The 20403-nt window shown below is 44.7% G+C and overlaps 1 protein-coding gene across 1 annotated transcript in view; it reads right to left on the minus strand.

Moving 5' to 3' along the window:
• The window catches only part of LOC144828007 (neural-cadherin-like), a 266439-nt gene that overhangs the window by 22966 nt on the left and 223070 nt on the right, over positions 1 to 20403 (minus strand). Inside the window, exons 25-29 of the mRNA XM_078686153.1 lie at positions 15469 to 15596; positions 15240 to 15363; positions 13493 to 13673; positions 12461 to 12627; positions 6420 to 6687 (exon numbers count right to left, since the gene is read on the minus strand). Coding sequence (XP_078542279.1) covers positions 6420 to 6687; positions 12461 to 12627; positions 13493 to 13673; positions 15240 to 15363; positions 15469 to 15596 — 868 coding nt within the window. The remainder of the gene's footprint in view (positions 1 to 6419; positions 6688 to 12460; positions 12628 to 13492; positions 13674 to 15239; positions 15364 to 15468; positions 15597 to 20403) is intronic.

Raw genomic sequence — 20403 nt, forward strand, 5'->3', positions numbered from 1 at the left:
TTGGTAGGAGCTGTTGGCCTCCCTGCCCATAGGTATGACAGTTACTGGAGGCATTTGACCAGAGCGGGTTGGGTTGTTGCAGGGTTTGGCTAATGATGATTCACCTCACAGTGCTCCAGTTCACAGACAGCCCAGTTTTCAAGGTTCCTCCTTGCAAACGGACATTTCAGTAAGTACACTGCCCAGAAGGAACATTCATGCAACCCTGACTGAATGCGTGTCCCTTCTCAGAGACTTAAGCTGTGGCATAGAAAAGGAGAAGCTCCTCTAGGTAACATGCTTAAAACTTGCCCCCTACTTTTAACACCAGTGTTTATAGCATTTTTTAAAGAATAAGGGGCATATTAACAAGAGGCAGCGATAATTATCGCAGATCGATGGAACTTATCGCCAACCTAGTGCTGTATTAACAATGCTCAGCGCATTGGCGATAAGAATTCCAGCGATGGCGGGAAAAAGAGCAAATATCACTGGAAATCCAGCGATGTTCACCTAAAAATGGCAAAAACCTTGCTGATACGACCCTGTGGTCGTAACTCAAGAATCCACCTCCCATGCAAAGTATGCCCAAGTCTGGATTTTAGCAGACATTACAATACAGCGTTAATGAGCAGCTAGCGCAATTCTATGTATCGCTACGGCGGCCGGGGCATTGTTGTAAATATCGCAAAGCCTGGTTCGCGATATTCTCCTGTGTAGTTTTGTCAAGCACGCCTCCTTTGCATATCATTAGCGTTGCAATGCTGGGCGTTTAGAAAACGGGCGCTGAGGCATGGAATCACGCCCTAGCGTGTCCTTGATGATAATGCGATAAAATTATCGCCGCTTTTCGCCTGAAAACGAACGCTAAAGCGGCGATAATTTTATCGCAGCCCCTTAATAATATGCCCCTTAGTGTTTAAATGTCAATAGCGTATTGTTAGAATAATCGGAATGCTAAAGCCATACAGTATTATTCTTTTTGGCATCCCTGTTTTTATATTCACATCTGTTGATTAAAATATAAGGATAAAGAAGCATTCAATTATGTTACTCTTTGAAGTAGCCTCTGCAAATTCTCATCTCATGTAACCGCATCATGCAGAGATGGTGCTTGTTTCATGGGGAACATTTGTATACATTATGTCAAAACAACGGATGTAAGATGGGTTAGTAGTGTATAGAACTACATTTCACACATTTTTTTCTGATAGACGTATGTGGGCAGTACCTGAAATGGCTACTTACTGAATGGTGATTGACAACCTGTCTGCGAGTACAACGAAAGTTGGATTAGAAACTAAAGGCACGAGAAAATGTAATTGGTTCACCCTTTCATCGTCACTAATGGGACAAGAATTTTATTAGTGATCAAGTGGCATGAACATGGCAGTGCGTACCAAACCAGCACATGTACTAGCCAAGGTATAGGAACTACTTACAGAACCCGAGGTATCTATGGTGATTCCATATAAAACAAAAGGAGAATGGCCCTTATAAATTGTTGTTTGTTACAGTGAATTCGTGCGCTGACTCCCCGGTCCACCTCAGCGATTTAGGCTGTTTGTGGTGGAGGGAGAACAGAGCGCTTTCACTTCCTGGTGGTGCCATTAGTGGGCGGCCATCTTAGCAGGGTGACGCTCCAGTCTTTCCCGAGCCCTGACTACTTAAGATCTCTGCGCCCTCGCGCACGAACAAACTGAAAACGATCATTATCGCGCTAGCGCTTTGGGCGACAACACTGTAACTATTGCTGCAAGTGCTTTTAAAACTGCGTCCTATTTTATAAATTGTTGTTTGTTTCTGTGAATTCGTGCACTGACTCCCCGGTCCACCGCAGCGATTTAGGCTGTTTGTTGTGGAGGGAGAACAGAGCGCTTTCACTTCCTGGTGGTGCCATTAGTGGGCGGCCATCTTAGCAGGGTGACGCTCCAGTCTTTCCCGAGCCCAATCTACTTAAACTTCCTGCCTTTCGCGCAGCGGGAGCGCCGTAGGCCCGCCGAAGAGGCGCCTAAGAGAAGCCAGTCTGCGCCAGTCCGCGTCCATCCGCTCCTAGATCCCTAGATCTTCGGTAGCATGGTGGGTAATTTACTCAGCTATGACTCTTCTTCCTTGCATGAATTAAGCCCAACTATCAACCCTCAATGCATGCATTCGGTGTGCCCTGTAGGCAGTAAGGCCCGTTGCAAGGTCTGCAACTGGATAGAATCTCCCAAATTTACAGGGAGACATTCTACCGATCGCAGCTGGAAGATGCTTCTTCTCAACTGCAGATCGATGTCTAAAGATCATACCGAGCTGGCCCTGCTGATAGAAGAGCATAAGCCTGATGCCCTCTTTTTAACTGAGACCTGGCTCCAATTGGAAGCCGATCCTACTATAATTTGGGCCACCCCACAAGGCTACACCATAAAGAGACTGGACCGCAGCACGGGCAGAGGTGGAGGGTTAGCCATCATATATAGAGAGCAGTACAAATGCTGCATCACCCCCTCTACTACGTCAGCCTGCGAGAGCCTACTCTTTATATTAGAGCTATCCCCTACCAACACTTTTACAGGCCTTTTGGTCTATCGACCGCCTGGAGGACCTGGCCAATTTGTCGCAAACATGACTGACCTAGTCGCCAACCTAGTGCTCACCTCGGCAAATTTTACTGTGTTAGGTGACATAAATCTTCATCTAGATGATCCGATCTAGATGATCCGCTTGACCCAGTAGCTAACAGTCTTCGATTGAACTTTCAAGCTATTGACCTTATCCAAAAAGGATTCCTCTCCACGCATATTAAAGGTAATCTTTTGGACCATATTTATAGTAATCTTGATAGTCCGAATGTTGAGTCACCTATGCCACTGCCCTGGACCGACCACTGTTTAATACCCTTCACATGGACTACTAGAAACCCTTCTGTTGTACAAGATCCTAAAAACACTGGGGTAGGAAATGGGCCTCACTTTCCTCTCCCGAATGGGAATCGGTGCTTGTCAAATTCAAACCCCCGAAGACTACTAACCCCAAACTAGCTAGCGCCAATTTTGATAATTGGATCACCAATTCCCTTAACCTAATCCTCCCGAAGGAACCTCTGCATTCCATAAAAAGACAAAGGTGGCCCCTTGGTACTCCTCCACTCTAAGGGACATGAAACAATCGTGTCGTAAACTGGAAAGAGCCTGGAGGCGGGATCGTACACAGCCAAAGAAAGCAGATTATAGAGCCGCAATTGGGCTATTCAAAAAGGAGATTAAGTCAGCCCAAGGCCAATTTTACGAATCTAAAATCAATCTGGCTGCAAACGCCCCCAAAGAAATCTTTAAAATAGCTAAGTCACTGATTCCCCCCCCTCCCCCCCCCCCCCCCGAACGTATGCCACCAGATGGGGCATTAGCTCGTTGCAACAATCTAGCAACTTTCTTCTCCCAGAAGATCCAGACTATCTATTCTTCTTTTGCAACGGATAGAACTGGTGCGGATGTTGCCACCACAGTAAGCTCCGATACCTTAGCCCCCTGTCTGTTAGACAAATTCACTCTTTTAGATTCCACCTCTTTAGACAAAATAATCCCCAAAGTCGTCTCAGGATTCCCTAGTGACCCAGCACCCCCTCAGTCTCCCATCATGGTCACTGACATTATCCGTCCAGTCATCCTTGATGTTCTCAATTCCTCTATTATCTCGAGCACCGTCCCTGCCGCGTGGAAAAGCGCAATGGTCAAAACCCTTTTAAAAAAAAACACCCTAGACCAAAACAATTTAACTAACTTCCGTCCCATTTCCTTACTACCCTGGATGCGTAAACTGCTAGAAAAGCACGTTAATAATATCTTAGTAGATTATTTAGAATCCAATAATCTGCTGTGCACTTCCCAGATGGGATTCCGCCCTCAGAACGGAACTGAGACAGCTTTGCTAGCGGTGACTGAAGAAGCAAGATCTGTGCTGGACCGGGGAGGGAAAGCAGCCATCATATTATTAGACCTCAGCGCCGCGTTCGACATGGTTAACCATGCCACTCTATTACATCGATTGAAGGCCATGGGAGTGTCGGGCGCGGCCCTGGCTTGGCTGATTTCCTTCCTGGACGAGCGCTTCTTCCAGGTGTTTGAGGGGGAGGTAGTATCCACCAAGCAGCCACTTAACTGTGGGGTCCCTCAGGGCTCCGCCCTAAGCCCCACACTTTTCAATGCTTACATGAGGCCTTTGGCGGAGATAGTCCATCCCTTTGGCGTGCGTATTGTCACCTACGCAGACGATACTCAGTTGGTGGTCTCACTGGACCACACTGAGGGATCGCCCAGCGCGCTGGGCTCCTGCCTAGAGGCTGTGGCTAAATGGATGGAATCCTCCTGCCTCAGACTGAATGGGGAGAAGACAGAGATCATGCTACTGGGCAACCCCTCACCGGTCACCCTGTCTTCTATTTGGCCCACGTGTCTAGGTCCCCCTCTCCTCCCTAAACCCCAGATAAAGGGCCTGGGAGTTTGGCTTGATAAATCTCTGGATTTTATCTGTCAAGCCACTAAAACAGCATCCACCTGTTTTGGGCTAATGAGAATGCTCCGGAAAGTGCTCCCTTTGCTTCCGTTCCAGGCGAGGAGAGTCATGGTCCAGGCCATGATACTCTCCCGCCTGGATTACGGTAATGCTCTTTATCTAGGAGCCCCGGTGGCAGCGATCAACAAACTTCAGGTCACCCAAAACTGTGCGGCCCGACTGCTCTTTAATATTCCTCGCTGGCAATCGGCCAAACATGCTCTAAAGAAGCTACATTGGCTTCCTGTGGCTGCCAGGGTACAATTCAAAGCCATGTGCCTCGTCCAAAAGGCCATTCATAGAACTGGCCCAGCCATCCTGTACCCTCTAGCCACTCCCTACCTCCCTCTCAGAGCTCTCCGTTCCAGCTCACTGCAGTTAGCCACCACGACTAAAATTAACAAGGCTCGCTGGGGCGGACGCTCATTCTCGCACAATGCTGCGAGAATATGGAATTCCCTCCTACTCGAGCTTAGAGAGAACAATCGGATGTCATTCAGGAGGGCCCTAAAAACTCACTTGTTTGGAAGAGCTGGTTAATCATCCCAGCCTACCGTCTTGGAATTCAGTTAAAGCGCTGCGAGGCCTCCGGGTAGTCTATGCGCTATACAAATATAATTTTTCATTTCATTTCATTTCCTTGAAAGGATATTACAGACAAAGATTCGGGGGCAATATGTTTCAGTAAAGGGCCCTTTTAATAAAAGAACAAAGCTACCCACTGCAAACTTCCAGGCGTTGTCCTAGTTTTCCAGGTGGGAAGTCTAGAGGAGCACGCACAGTGCTAATATGGGAAAGTACACTTCTCCTGATTTATTTCCACTAAGGAGGAAACATTTTCACACTGGAGAAACCCCGTCTCCTAAATCCGTATAAGTTATAGGATGTACTCTTTCCTTTCCCACCAAATGAAGGAACTTGCTCCTGCCCTTTACAAGAGTAGTTTTACTTGCATTATCATAGTGAAAAACAGCACAAAATATATTTTTAACACTTAAAAACATCTGAGTTGTGCTTGCCATATCTTCTGCCGTGGCGGATCTGTGTGTGGAAATGTCCACTCATCCTGATCTTGCGGTCTGAGAATTTTTGCAAACAGACTTTTTGTGCACGTAAGTTGTGTGTACTTGTGCATACAAATTTGTGAGTCACAGCCATGTAGGAAAAATTCCACTGTAGCATGGAACAGGTCTCTGGGTGATAACATCTTTTACACCATGGCATCTGTGGCATTTGGAAAAGTGATGTGGCCACCCCTATTTCCAAATGAGGAGCCCTTAAAATTCCTGATACCCTGGCTACGCAAAACCTCTACTCAGATGTACAAAACCATTTGTGATTGAGGACTTTTATACTTGAATTACATTCTTAGTATACCTCCTACTAAAGTTCATCTACGCTGCCAGAAACGTCATTATGTTTACAACATGTAGGTTTTACCTTGTCTTTATGTGCTATTATTCTTATTTGCATATCTATTACCAAACATCCATCAAATCACCTATTCATGTTTAATATCCTAACAGAGATGTATTTTAGGTATTGAAATTACTCTGAAAAAACATGATGATGAAAAAGGCAGATGCAGGCATTTAGGGAAAGTTTTTAGGAAGGACTCAATGAAGCTAGCAGCCAGTGGTGCACACCTCTGCAGACGTACTGGCAATCACAAAGTTACTTTCAGTACACAACCTCACTATTGAGCATTGATAAAAAGAGCGGTACGTTCCTATACCTCTTGGAAACCGCGGGGGATGAAATATGAACTACATTTTGCCACAGAGATAAAAGATCATGAGATGCCATAGCTACACCACTGTTACACTCTCAACAATTGTCCTAAATTTCACCAGCCTTCAGGTACTCCACCGCTTCATATATGGATGAATAATTGGAGAACTAACCTTGGAAATCACTGTCCGGGTGGACAGGAAGGCTGTTTCCCAGTATGACTCTTGTTGCTGCGATAAGAGAGTGGCTCCGCCGTGCACCCATGTCCGCAGTCACCTCGCGATCGCCTGCTCCGTTGTTAATGCGCAAAGTGAACGTACTGCTGTGTCGCTCCATGCTCAGCAAAACCCACTGGCCATGGTCTATGTACAGGCTGGGCAGGCCCAGAGAATGCTCTTTGTCCCCAAAGCTGTACCGAACTCCGAAATTACCATCAACCACCTGCATGAAGAGAAAGAACTGGGATTGATAATAGCTTATATAGAGGTCATTCCAACATGCATCTTGTGATCAAACTCAATTCTAAAGCATCACACTACACCCAACACACCACACTCAACACACAGTGTTCACATAACCTTAATGATAAATCAGACTAAACAATTTCCAGTGAAATTATACTACTACAAGTTTATGTTTTTGCTTAGCACATGAACAGACATTTGACCCTGTAGGACTTCTATATGCCCATTCCTTGAATATATGCACAATTGCTTACCTCAGTGGGAGGGCCACAAATGTGGACCCCAGAGAATGAGTTGTTGTTCCTGCTGCTAAACATGGGAATCAGGTTTTAGCTTCTCAGGAGGGACTAGGATTTCGGCTCAACGAAGCTACATGATAAGAAGATTGCATGGCCTTTTGCTGACATCTCCCTGCACAGTTATGCCACTCTCTGTGCTTCTAGGTTTCCATATACTGGGGGCTACCTTCGTGCAGAGAGGCAGAATCTCATTGCACAGTTATGCCAGGAGGCATGTTAAAATAGGCCTTTTGGGTGTGATGGATGGTGAGATACAGAGGTGCGCAATACTAATGCATATTACTCTTTATGTATACTTGGTTTTAGCTACAAGGAACAAGCCGAAAGAAGAGGTAGGCCGCACAAGGCGGGGGGGGGGGGGGTTGGAGAGAGAGGGGGGGACTGGGGGACTTTGTTCGGCCTCACCCTTCCACTTCCATACTTACTTTCCTATGTGGCCCTGCAAGCCAATACAGAAATGTGCTCACTTTCAACTCCTCACACACACATTTAAGACACTACACAACTCAGGCCCCACCTACCTGAACAGTTGAATTTCCTTCCACCAACCACACAGACACCTCCACTCTGCAGGACTCCTATTTGCACAGCCCACGCATACACAAAACCAGACCAGGAGGACAGGCTTCTCTTACATCACTCTTAAAGCGTGGAATGACCTCTCACTCCACCTCAGACCCTCGTCCTCTTCTTCTTGAATTCCCCAAGAAGCTGAAGGCCTGGGTTTCAATTAACCAACTTAACAGAGGCAGTACTTGGTACATACACCTGCTCAGCGCCCGGATAGCTTTTAGGGTGATAGTGCTCTCTACAAATACACATAACAAGCCGTCTGGACATGACAACATTTAAGTGGTGTGGGAGCTCACTAAACCTGATCCTTTTATGTACTTACTCAGTGGCTTTTACGGGGTCTCCCTGCAGCTTCACATGCATGTTCTGCTATTTGCGAGGCCACCCATTACAAAGGGTTAAACATGACTTGTCTATCTCGCTGTAGGTAAGAGTTGCTTTGATCTGAACTTGCAGTCCAGTTATTGATGCTGATGCCATCCGTGTTTTAGATGCAGACCAAAAATGTTGACACACAGTTCACAAAGGTGCTGCTCTAAGGCGCGATGACGTAAGAAAGAGGACAAACAGGCGATGCCCTTCACCTTCCTTTCTGTCTTACCAGGTTGTGCTGGCACAGCTGGTAGAGATATTGGACAGCCCAGTTCAACTGATGGGTCCTCTTCTGGAGTAGGTATGGCCCCTCATTGGGACATCGCATGTAGCATCAGGCTGAATACCTGTTTCTTAATTACCACACATCTACTCCCAAGGGGCTCTGCTTTACCTTAAGCAGCAGCAAGAAGGCTGCGGTGTGACATACAAGTAACACAATTAAATCAATGTACAACCAAAGCAGCTTGTTATCCTTGTGAGGTCGATACATTCAGTACTATTAAATTGTGTAACAGTGTCATCTGTTATTTACCATACCTTCAAATTTGAAGAATGTTGGAAGCATTATGGAAAAAAGGTATTAATGCTGAGTGACTCAGGATTTGCATTTTCAGTTGAATTTTACAAAGTGGGAGGCCAGCTAGTAAAACCATGTATATAGTAAATGGTGCTGACCATGGAGACATTGCGAGGTGAAGTGCCGCGCTATTGATGTCAAGTATGATTTACTTCAGGGATCACTAGAGGAGCACCGGATTGAGTTTTAACTCAAAGGTAGGTAAACAGACACATACAGTTGGTATCTCGAGACATCTTCTCACTAAGGTTGTATTTTGGAAGCAAGTTATAAGGCTTCCTGAGCAGTTTCAGTGGTACTATATAGGTCTTTAGGGATCTACAGCTCTAATACTGGGTGAGGTTGAAGTAAATGAATTTGTGAAACAAGCGTACACCACAAGTTGACTCCAGAGGAAATTAGAATCCAGTGAAAAGCCAAGATAGCTATGGACCTACCAAAAATCCTCCCAACTGTGAAGACAGTGTTCACTTCAGAGGAGATTCTGCAGGCAGAAAGTCCTCCTCCATATTTCCTCTGTGATTTAGGAAGTTCTGCTAGTTGATTCTCCTCTGGATTTAGCATTACTTTCACTGGTCAGAGATTTTTCCAAGGTCCCTTATTTCCAGACCAAGTAGAAAGCAGACTGCGGAGTGTCGAAGGTGGTGGGAGTGATGTATAAGGGTATGGTATGACAAGCTGTCATAGTCAAAGAGAGGATTAACAAGAGGGCCTGACTGCAGTGAGATTTATTCTAAAGTGCTCGTTCACGTCCTAGAGGGTATCTTTGTGCTTGGAAATAAATCACTCACTTAATGCATGGGCTGGAGAAAGAATAACAGGTTAACATTGAGCTGGATTTTAAGTAATATTTTTACTGAAGAGTAATAATAAAGGAGATATTTCAAAATCCATACGGGTATTGGACTTTTTCCTGGTTCACCTTCCTATATTTCATAACAGGGAGCAGTGGTTGAACCTCCTGACTCAGTTTGTTTGTAGGACCCTCCATACCCCTTAACAGGGCTCAGAATAGTCCCATGAGAGTGGGTGCATGATTAGACTACACCCACCCTCGTGGTGGCATTTAGGATAGCTGGGTTGCCCTAGTGCCTAATTTGTAAAAGAATTAGTGCCGCAATGCCCAAATCTCTGCTCAGAAGCCCGCGGCCGGTGTAATTAAATGTCGGTGCGCCTAACAGCAAGGCTGTGTAGTCTTGAATCCACCTCATGCCTCTTTAATCCACTACCAAACACTCCCTGCCCCTTTATCTCACTCTAGCAGGTTCCTGCTTACTCCCTTTATGGTGGTTTTTCGTCTTTCTCTTCCCCTGTCTTTCCGTTTTTTTGACACTTCAATATAGGGTGTTATTGCTAGCTCATGCAATATTGGTTCAGGTCAATACTGGCGTGTTATTGTACCTTGACCAACACTCTCAGGCTCAGTAACATTGCATCTAGCCTGATTATGTAAATGTATTTTCTGTCCTTGTGGCGCGATATCAGTCAGTGTGACATAACGTGCAGTTGTAAAGCGCATCCTCAGCCCTTGGGGCATCTTGGCACTGAATAACAGATATTTATTGTTACCCAACCCAATATTAATGTCAGAAAATAACAACCAGAGCCAACAAGTTCCTTTTACCTTCCAATGGCTCGTGTTCCACAATATTCAGCCTATCACACTGTGATTAGTCGTCTGTGATTGTCCGGTTGTCCCTGAATTCTCTTTACTGATTTCATATAAATACATTTTTAGGTCTCTTAATAAACAAATCTAGGGATGGCGTGGCCGGCAGACTTGGGTAGAGCCGCACTTTCTCAGAGTTCCGCATTGCTTCTTGTGTTTATAGGGGATTGAGCACCTTCTCCAGGAGTATTTTCGGCCAGAATTTTGGCTTACTGGCAGGGGGACGTGGATCCCAACTCACTCTTAAGACTACATTGCAGTTTGTCCAGAAGATTACCACTGCAGATGGGACAGCTTTTTCTCCGCTGCAGCTTTCCAGATGGCTCCCTCCACACCCTGAGATGTGATGTGCTGAGCTCTCATGGCAGGCTAGGGATGGATGACATCTGTTCAGCAGGCAATGTGGACAAATAATGACATGAGGTGAGCCACTCCTCTCCTTGTTGGTGGAGAGGAGCTAGCCGATCGGTAGACAAATATCAAAGGTGAACCTGTGGTGACAAGGGACAGAGAGAGGTCTTCTCAATCTGAGATTCGGTCTGATTTGCAGCTTGCTGGGAATGCAGGAACAGATTCAATACCTTCTGAGCACTGTCCAGTAGGGCACTTACTGATGAGACTCCATTTAGGACTCACTTACATGAAGAGATCTGGAATTCTGTTGCTTGGAACATCTGCAGAGGGGTATCTTGGCATGTCAATTAGTAAGAAAAACTTCTTCCAGCCTAGAGAGGAAGTCCATTCAGAGGCAGAGTACCATAGCAACTTCAAAATGGAGGCCACGATAGATTTGGCAAAGTTGACAAAGCCCTATTGGCTCAATCGCAAGCACTTCATAAAAAGAATGAAAAAATAGAGAACAAAAGAGGCGGGTTTGTGATTTCTTCATAGGCTTATTGGAGTCCAAAACAGCAGTCTTGGCTATCAAACTGACCATCTTGGACAGCACTTTTTAATAACTGGGAGCAGTTTGGAGATGGGTCTCTTACTGCTACAAATGCCATGAAGAATTCCAGTGATGGACGGCCGAGTCCAGCATCAGGCTGAAGAACAAAGATAAACCCTAGCGAACTCTAGGTGGGTGGCCGGTATTAGATTCCTGGAGATGCAGATGGCGGCAGGTGAAATGTAAGCGATAGTAGAATCCTTGTTTACCCTTGTGTACTTTAAAATAAATTGTTGTCTTATCCACTTGAAAGAGTCGATTATAATGGTTGCCAAAGTGCAATTGCAACAGGAAACCTGGTGTCACACTGCAGGAAAAGTCAGTGAAAAAAAAATCAAAAGATCGTTCTCTGCCAACGACATATTGTAGAGGGACTGAAAAATTCTGATGTGTCCGGGCCTGAGTTTTTAATCACTGGAGCTTAGGAGTGAGTTACAGAAGCTGCATAAACAGCTGGTAAAGTTGGAAGTCAGGGCATCGGCCTGATCTCCTGTGAAACTGCGGGCACAGCAGAATGAGAACATCCTTATGTTCCTTCAAACCAACGTAGCTAACAGGCGCGGCTGGCATTAATAATGGGTAGGGGGGTGTGGTGTCGCCCAGGGAGGGCGGGGTTAAATTTAATAATAATAATTTTTAAAAACGTACCCCTCCGCCAACTGGGTCCTGTGTTTTCTTGGCTCCTGCTCTCCAGCCTCCGGCAGGAACAGGAAGCAGGCAGCCTCCCTCCCCTCTCCTGAGCCAATCACAACGCTGCAATGGCAGCGTTGTGATTGTTGGGGACGCCCCCCAGCCATGGGCTTACGGGGAGGCCATTTTCTCCATGTAGGCTGCATTGCAGCCTGCATGGAGAAAGGGCAGAGTGTGCATGACTGGTTTGGGCAGCCCCAGAGGGCGGATCAAACAGTCATTGCGCCCTCAGGAGTGGGCACACCACTCCTCCCCTGCTCACAGAGCAGCCCCGCCCACCCGCAACCAAACCCTTCTGCTCTCTCACAGTGCGAGAAGCAGAAACATAAAATGGTGGTAATTACGAGAAAGCAGTGGGGCGACTCTCCTCTGCCCTAGTGGAGGAGCCAAGCCTGGTAGCAAAGCACTTTATGGATAGTAATACACCAAAGAATGATTCTGGTTGGGCGAATGTAAAAGGTTTCTGGACTGAGAAGTTGCATATAAGAAGTGTCATTAGTTGAAAGTGGGTTATATTGAATTTTCAAAAACCCATAAAAGCTTACATATTAGATCATTTATTGTGTGAAACCATCTGCAAGGGAATCAGCGTTGGCATCATAAAGGACAGCGTAAACCTACCTCCAGCCTGATGTAGGCCCTTGCATCTGTGGATGACATCATGAGAATGGTGCCAAAAGTTGTGCGTGTCCGCATCATCAGCTGGACTCGAGTACTCTGGGTGCTGAGAGGGTCTTTCAATTGATAATCAATCCAACTGTCTTTTCCAAAAGACCACTCGGGAAGAACTGAAAGGGAAGACATGGGAGAAAGTGAGAAATGCTTTGGGGAAATAGCTCAAGTAGGAAAGTCCTCCAAGATCACAGACAGCTTTACAACATGGTTACATAGTTGTCACAGTGGTGGGCTTCAGAAAGGAGCACCTGTATGTCAGATAATGTCATGTTATGTATATTTGTATAGCGCAGCTTATCACTCGGGAAGGGTATCCAGGAACTGGAGCAGGCGTATAGGCATGGGAAACGTCATTTCATGGAATTATCGAACAAAAAAGAGACTTTATCCATTGACAATGAGTTTCCCTCCAACTTAGTTTTTTATTACCTGTTGGGTGTGATGGTGCTGAAGTGAGTGTAACACTTCATCTCGAGGGAGGAGCTTTGGGAATCTATCGGGTGAAAATCACGGGTCTGCAAAGTAAAATGATTATGATGGTTCTCCTTTTTTAATGAACAATCTCTTGTAGTTGTCCAATGTTGGGGTAATTTCTGGGGCCTTTACCTTTTGTGCGATTTAGAAAGTGATTCGTTTTTACAGCTAGTAGACTACAAGATGTGTGGGCTGGACGTCTATCTCAGTTGTCCAGATTACATTATGTTATTTACTGAGCATGTTGTTTCAATTATTATTAAAAACATGTTTGCCCGCACAGGTTCGCCTGCTGACCAATGTATCCCTCCAAACCATGGACGAAAATAAACCGTCAGGTTGTTTCTTTTCTAAATTATGGTTTTACTGGGAGAATTTAGAACTCGTGTATGGAGAAGAACTTGGGAGTTCAGCATGCAGTCAGTGAAGGGAGGGTACTATTCCAATACACTTCAGTTGGAGTTTGGTTGCAAAAAATACATGAGTCCAGTAAGTTCCACATACCTTTGCTACAGCTGCCGCCTGAATAGCCAGGGTTGCAGTCACAGCTGAAAGAGCCCCAGTCGCTGAGGCACACCCCATGGACTCCACAGGAGGGCATCCTTGCCACCTGGCACACTCCGTCTGTCAGGGCACAGCCCGGGTCACTGTTCAGAGATTCTGCAGGTCTCTCCAAATCATACACCTGCCAAGCAAGAGAACTGTCAGGAAGCGTGCCTCCCATACCCCGTTCTAGAGGAAGATCTTGATCTTCCAAGAATGAAAAAAGGCATCTAAAAAATACATTCTCTACCCTTTCCCCTTTTAACGTATTATTCGCTCTTGAAATGCCAGGTTAGAGTCTAAGTAAACTATGAATTCTCATTATTCAGGCATACTATTTGCGATGGTTAAGGCTGTCTCATATTTAGTGGCCTTGTGTTTTTATCTTACTCATACAAGAGAGACTCCCTTACAGTCTACAGTAGCAGGCCTACATTGGAGCTATGCACAGGAGTTCACCAATATAGGGCCTATGAGGCTTATTTAGAGTTTGACCCCTGATCCATCAGTCTGAAAAGGCAGTGGAAGGATTTACTGTGCTGCCCTTGTGGAAGACGAACACCATTATTAGTCATCTCCATTGGCTATGTAGAGAGCTCTATGCCTTCAGCAGAGCAGAGCTGCTGTGGTGGTAACTGCGTTGAAGGCACGGAAAGTTTCCTGAGCAGTTGCCAAATTTAATATGACTTCTCAGCAAAGTTTTTTGTTTCTTAACTACAAACTCCCAAAGCGGGATCAATGGATACCTCAGCCAGCCCTAAACCCACCGTTAAATACCCCAGCTCGTTATTAGACACCACCCTCAGAAACTCAAAGCCTAGCAGACCTGCGAAAAACCCAAGCCAGTCCCTACAGACATTTCGTGCCTGATTCCAATCTTGGTGAATGGGATACTCTTGTGACGGACATCACGTCCACCGTATTACAAGTTCCATAGGATATAATGGAATTTTAATTTGGCGGATGAGATAGCTGTCATGCTTGTGACGTAGTAACCCTGTCCGCCAAGATTGTAATCAGGCCGTTAGTCTCTTCCGAAACCTCAAGTCCGCCCTGACACCATCCATAGGCCATCATAGACCCACCAATGATATTTTGACAACCCAATTCATCCTTATATACTTCAGCCCACCCTCTATCCACCTTAAAATACCCCTATATTGGCCTTAGACAGTACCAGAGATTGTATTGCAATTGCATTTATATAGTAACCACCACCACCAAAACAAATATGTCCACTACGACAAGCACGTATTCACCTATAAGAGTATCAGTTCACTTTTACAAAGGGCAGGTCATGATGTAAGTAGTAAAGTATTTTGATGAGCTTTGAACTAGACTAACAGTAAATAGAAGGGGAATAGCACCGAATAAATGTATGTAAATGCAGAAATCGTACATCTCTGGGACAGCGTATTTCAATTTCTAAAGCAGTCTCTAGGTTCAAATGCACGCTGAAGTTCCTATGGAGTGAGTTCTTTGCCACCCTCGTACATCCTTCCACTTGCTATGAAGCCACAGATCATTGGAATGTGACCATGGACAGCACAAGGGTGGTGGAGTGCCTGGCTTTTGCACTGAACTTACAGGTCGCTCACAATAACAACGTAGGCATTAACATACTGTAGTCAACCTTAGTAATGACTCCCTGGTTTCCCTCACCAATTCTGATCATCAAATTGGCCAGTTTCTATACAGATAATCTTACCTTGCTGTCAACAATTAGATTCCTAATGCACCCTATTAATCCCTTATAGTTTAGTCCTTGATCAGGATGAGATATCACATGCTTGATGCCTCCAAGCTGCAAAGGCTGGTAAACATTTAGGAATCTGAAAAGAAATTGAATGAAAACAAACTGAAAAATGTAACCAAAAGATGAAGTTCTCAAACCTTTTTCTGAAGCTCCTATTTTCTGCTGTATTCTCTGAACTTACCTCTCATGTCCTGGTGTCTCGCCTGAAACCTCACATGCCACTTGTGCCTCTTGTGACATCTCCACTGCGGAAGCTCTTCCGTCATTCACCACAACACTTGAACAGTGATCGAGAATCATCTGCACCTTCTGAACAAAAAAGTTTGTATCAACACATCACGTTCGGGAAAAACAAATCTCCCCACTACAATAATGTCCTCCAACCCAGCTGGTTTTGTTTCTGACCAAATTTTGTCCAGCCTCTTTCGTGAAAGCAAATAGACATGAGGGTTCTTCCTTGGATCATAAAATACTTGATTTGCTGAGCAAAAAAATCTTCCCATTTGTGGAGCTAGCACCGGTGGAGTAACTGAAGAAAGTTGCAAATCCAACATTGCAGAATTCTCCACTTGTGAAGAATACTTTGATGGAATTACCTTTGAATAATGTCTTAGGTACTGGAAAGTAATTACATTAGAGTATTCTCCACGGGCAAAGAATATTTTTGGGGACAATTCACCACCTCCACCACAAATCAGATCATTTTCCATTTAACAATATCAACTTTAAATCAGGCCCACAATATCACCCGCGCCACCGACTCTACCGACACAAAATCTGATAGCTCCCTAACACCCCCCACTGTTCACCTCTACTGTTGAAGGTTCGAAGTTCCGCATCGGTAGTTATGACCCCTATGTCAGTTAGATGGGAGCACATTCAGGCAGGCATAGACACGATAATACTGGGAAACAATATGCAAAGACATGTGGTCCATACATGCCCACTGGAGGCAAACACTACCAGAACGTACAACGCTACTGCCAAAAGCATAAATCAACAGGAGGGCCCCCTTCCCAAAAGGCTCCATCTAATGTCCAACGAGTATAATGGATGTGATTCAGTGATAACATGTATGGGTAGACCCACAACTGTTGTATACCCAATTATATGTATGTGTCAATACATTGCAAAAATGTTGTGGTATAAGAATTGTAAAATCCCAATAAACACATTTTAAACAAAAAAAATCAACTTTAAATTAGACCCAAAGAATTAAAATAGATGGATTGCCAATGTTTTTCAACAAGCATCAATATCCTATTCTCATTTATTTGAACAATAGTTTGTAAAGTACTGCACATCACCTTTTGGGCACTTTACATTGTTGCAGATTTTAGATTGCTCACACTGTGCAAACCAAGCCATTCTCTAATTTGTTCTAGCTTTAAATTCTATTTCATGAGCCCCACCTGATTCTTGACTCAAAATTGGTGTTCAAATATTTATCCTATTTCTGTGTGGCAGGTTACTACGAATTATAGTGATAATGATAGAAGCTGGTTGCAGTGAAAATAATTAGTACTGTGTTAGCTGTTAGGTGTTCCGGATGATAGTAACCAGCATTATACTACACTTCTCCATTCCTGAAATAAATCAAACTGAGACTGTAGCACATGCAATATAGCTGGTAGTAGTGGTCTTCAGACCACACCTCTTACAGCAAATATAAGTGGAAGTGTCTACTGGTTAAACAACAGTGAGTTGGTGCTATTATGGTACCCAGCACCCTCCTGCCAGGGATGACAACACGCATTCGTTCAAAAGTTTCTCTGTGTAAACAATATAGACAAGGATACCAAGCACTCAATAGAAGTCCAGACAAAGTCAGTCCATAAAATAAGGATTCTTGTAGATGTGTTTAGTCTGTGATTTATTGAAGACAAAAGCCAGGTAACTGTAACCTGTACATGCATGTTGAGAACTGCAGAAAGCAGCCAACACATGTTTTGTCACAAGGTGACTTCTTCATGGCTGTGGATGTGTATAAACATACAGTCATTTAGATATGAAATATAAAACATATGCATATTTCAGAAAATATAAACATTACGACCGTATTCAGATGCCCTGAGAAGGAAGAAATTCATGTGCTCCAAAAAGATGAAAAATGTGGGAAATTTAAAGTATAAGTAACATCCTCATCAAAGATATGTCAAGACAGTGAGAGGGTGATCCTATAGATAACAATAAGTAAAGTGTAGAAAACATTAAGTCTGAAACGTTATGACCCAAGATCCCAAGAAAATATAGTAACTTCAGATAGCAATCCCCATCCGGTGAACTGGTAAGCGTAAATGATGCCCAACGGTGCACAGATGAGGAGAGAAGAACACAAGAAAAAGGTACAGACCTAAATAAATAATAGTGTTCTGGCCATTGTTCCTGTTTTCTGCTGCTCTCCACATGCATGTACAGGTTACAGTTAACTGACTTTTCTCCTCAATAAATCACAGACTTAACAAATCTATAAGAATCCTTATTTTATGGACTGTTTTTGTCTGGACTGCTACTGAGTGCTTTGGTATCCTTGTCTACATTGAGACTGTTTTACCACAGTTGGATGCAGACTTTATATAAGAGTCTGGGATGGTGGTAGATTTATTGGTGATATATATGATAAAACAGGGGTCTTGGAGAATAGGTAAAGGGCCGAGTATTGAACCAACAGAGGTGATGGGTTGAATGCTTGCAAATGTATCAGCCACTGGCATTGGCTTGACTCAGCGTTGCATTAAAATATTTTTGTTTGCCCACTGTACCACTCAAGATGGAGAGCAATCAGAAGCACATTAGTCTTGGTCCTGCCCTGACTGAAACAGTCCAGCCCGAAGTCATGTCAAGACACACTCCCAGAGGTACTGTTGAAAACAACCTCACAAGAGTACCCATCTCCCCGACCAGAACACCACCCCGACCAAGGCCCAGATAAAATGCATCCTACTAAATTGTAGATCGGCAGCATGTCATGCCACTGACATAGCTGACCTTATTATAACCAATGAACCCGACCTTATGATTTGAACGGAAACTTGGCTAACTGAGTCATCCACGCCCATTTTAGACATTTTAGTTCCCCAAATCTACTACATCACAAGACTAGCTAGAACCGATAGGATAGGTAGTGGTATTGCCTGCATTCATAGGAACAACCTCTCTGTGAGCCGCTCAAACACCCTGGTGTTCTCTTCCTGTAAATACCTTTGCCTACACATTACTAGCAATAGCAAGCCAATATGCTCACTACACTCTTTCTACCATCCTCCTGGTAACAACCTCACCTTCATCGAACACATGATGGATATTTTAGCGACAAATGTCAGACAACAGAATACACAGATCTTCCTGGGGGACTTCAACCTCCACTGGAACGATCGTAACGACCCAGAGGTCAATAGCCTCAAAGCTTTCTTATCCGACCTCAATTTGACCCAACTCTGTGACAGCCCCACTCACGAAAAACGATTCGGAAAAGGGGGTGGTGATGAACAGAGTGTCTGAATTAAGCAGACCACTCTTACCCAGTCCAAAGATCAGGGCTTGATCCATCACCGTTATTTAGCTCACTGCCCCATCCCAGCTCAGAACCTGGCTATATGCAAATTAGTCTGTCCCTGGCCCAGTGCATCATGGGAACAGGGCAGACCAAACTACCAAGCCAATTCTTCACCAGAAAGGATACAAGCTACCGGGGACCGGTTTCTGGCATTTCAGCCTCGTCGGCCCGGCTTGCTTGAATCCTGATGGAGCAGTGAGCAAGGGACTCATGTCTGAGTATACCCTGCCACACCTATAGTGGCCAAAAACGATTCAGAAAAGGGGGTGGTGATGAACAGAGTGTCTGAATTAAGCAGACCACTCTTACCCAGGTAGTTTGGTTTGCCCTGTTCCCATCATGCACTGGGACAGGAACAGACTAATTTGCATATAGCCAGGTTCTGAGCTGGGATGGTGCAGTGAGCTAAAAAACGGTGATGGATCAAGCCCTGATCTTTGGACTGGGTAAGAGTGGTCTGCTTAATTCAGACACTCTGTTCATCACCACCCCCCTTTTCTGAATCATTTTGTCCACCATAAGCGTGGAAGGGTATACTCAGATGTGAGTCCCTTGCTCATTGCACCATCAGGATTCAAGCAAGCCGGGCCGACGACGGCTGAAATGCCAGAAACCGGTCCCCGGAAGCTTGTTTCCTTCCCAGTATAAGAATTGGCTTGGTAGTTTGGTTTGCCCTGTTCCCATCATGCACTGGGACAGGAACAGACTAATTTGCATATAGCCAGGTTCTGAGCTGGGATGGTGCAGTGAGCTAAAAAACGGTGATGGATCAAGCCCTGATCTTTGGACTGGGTAAGAGTGGTCTGCTTAATTCAGACACTCTGTTCATCACCACCCCCTTTTCTGAATCACTCACGAAAAAGGCTCAATCCTTGATCTAATAATTTCCAAAATAGACTCTACCCAGCTAGAATCGATTCTCTGGTGCGATTGGTCCGACCATCACATTATTACTTTCCATATCAAGGAAGTAGTTAAACTACTCTCTGTCCAACCCATGAGAACAAAAATCTGGAAGAGGAACCTACAAAACATCAATCCGGTCGATCTCTCCACTAGTCACATCCTCACGCCCCCACCTGATGGATCGAAGGATGTTCAGGATCTGACAAATCACTACTTCCACTCTATGAAAAGGGTACTTGACACCTTAGCCCCCTACAATTAAAAAGAGTCCCCCCAAAGAACTCAAACCCCTGGTATGATGGTGGACTAAATGAACACAGAAGATCATTGAGAGTAATTGAAAGACAATGGAGAGCCGCCCCATCCACTGCCCACCTCAAATTACTAAAGCACCAGAAATGCCTATTACAGAAGGATTAGACGCTCAAAAGTGGATTTCATACTCATACAAGTAGACCAAGCTAAAAATCACCCAAAATAATTGTTTGAAATAATCAAAGCTCAGTCTAAGGGTGTCCACCACTCCCCCAAGCCAATCCGGATACAATCCCCAAGTGTGAGGATCTTGCCTCCTTTTTCACAACAAAGACTGAAAAACTAAAGTCAGACCTCCTTTACGATCTATTATCACTTACCAATACACACACAATCTCC

This window comes from Lissotriton helveticus, chromosome 4_1, assembly GCF_964261635.1.
Source record: "Lissotriton helveticus chromosome 4_1, aLisHel1.1, whole genome shotgun sequence".
In the NCBI taxonomy this organism is placed as follows: Eukaryota; Metazoa; Chordata; class Amphibia; order Caudata; family Salamandridae; genus Lissotriton; species Lissotriton helveticus.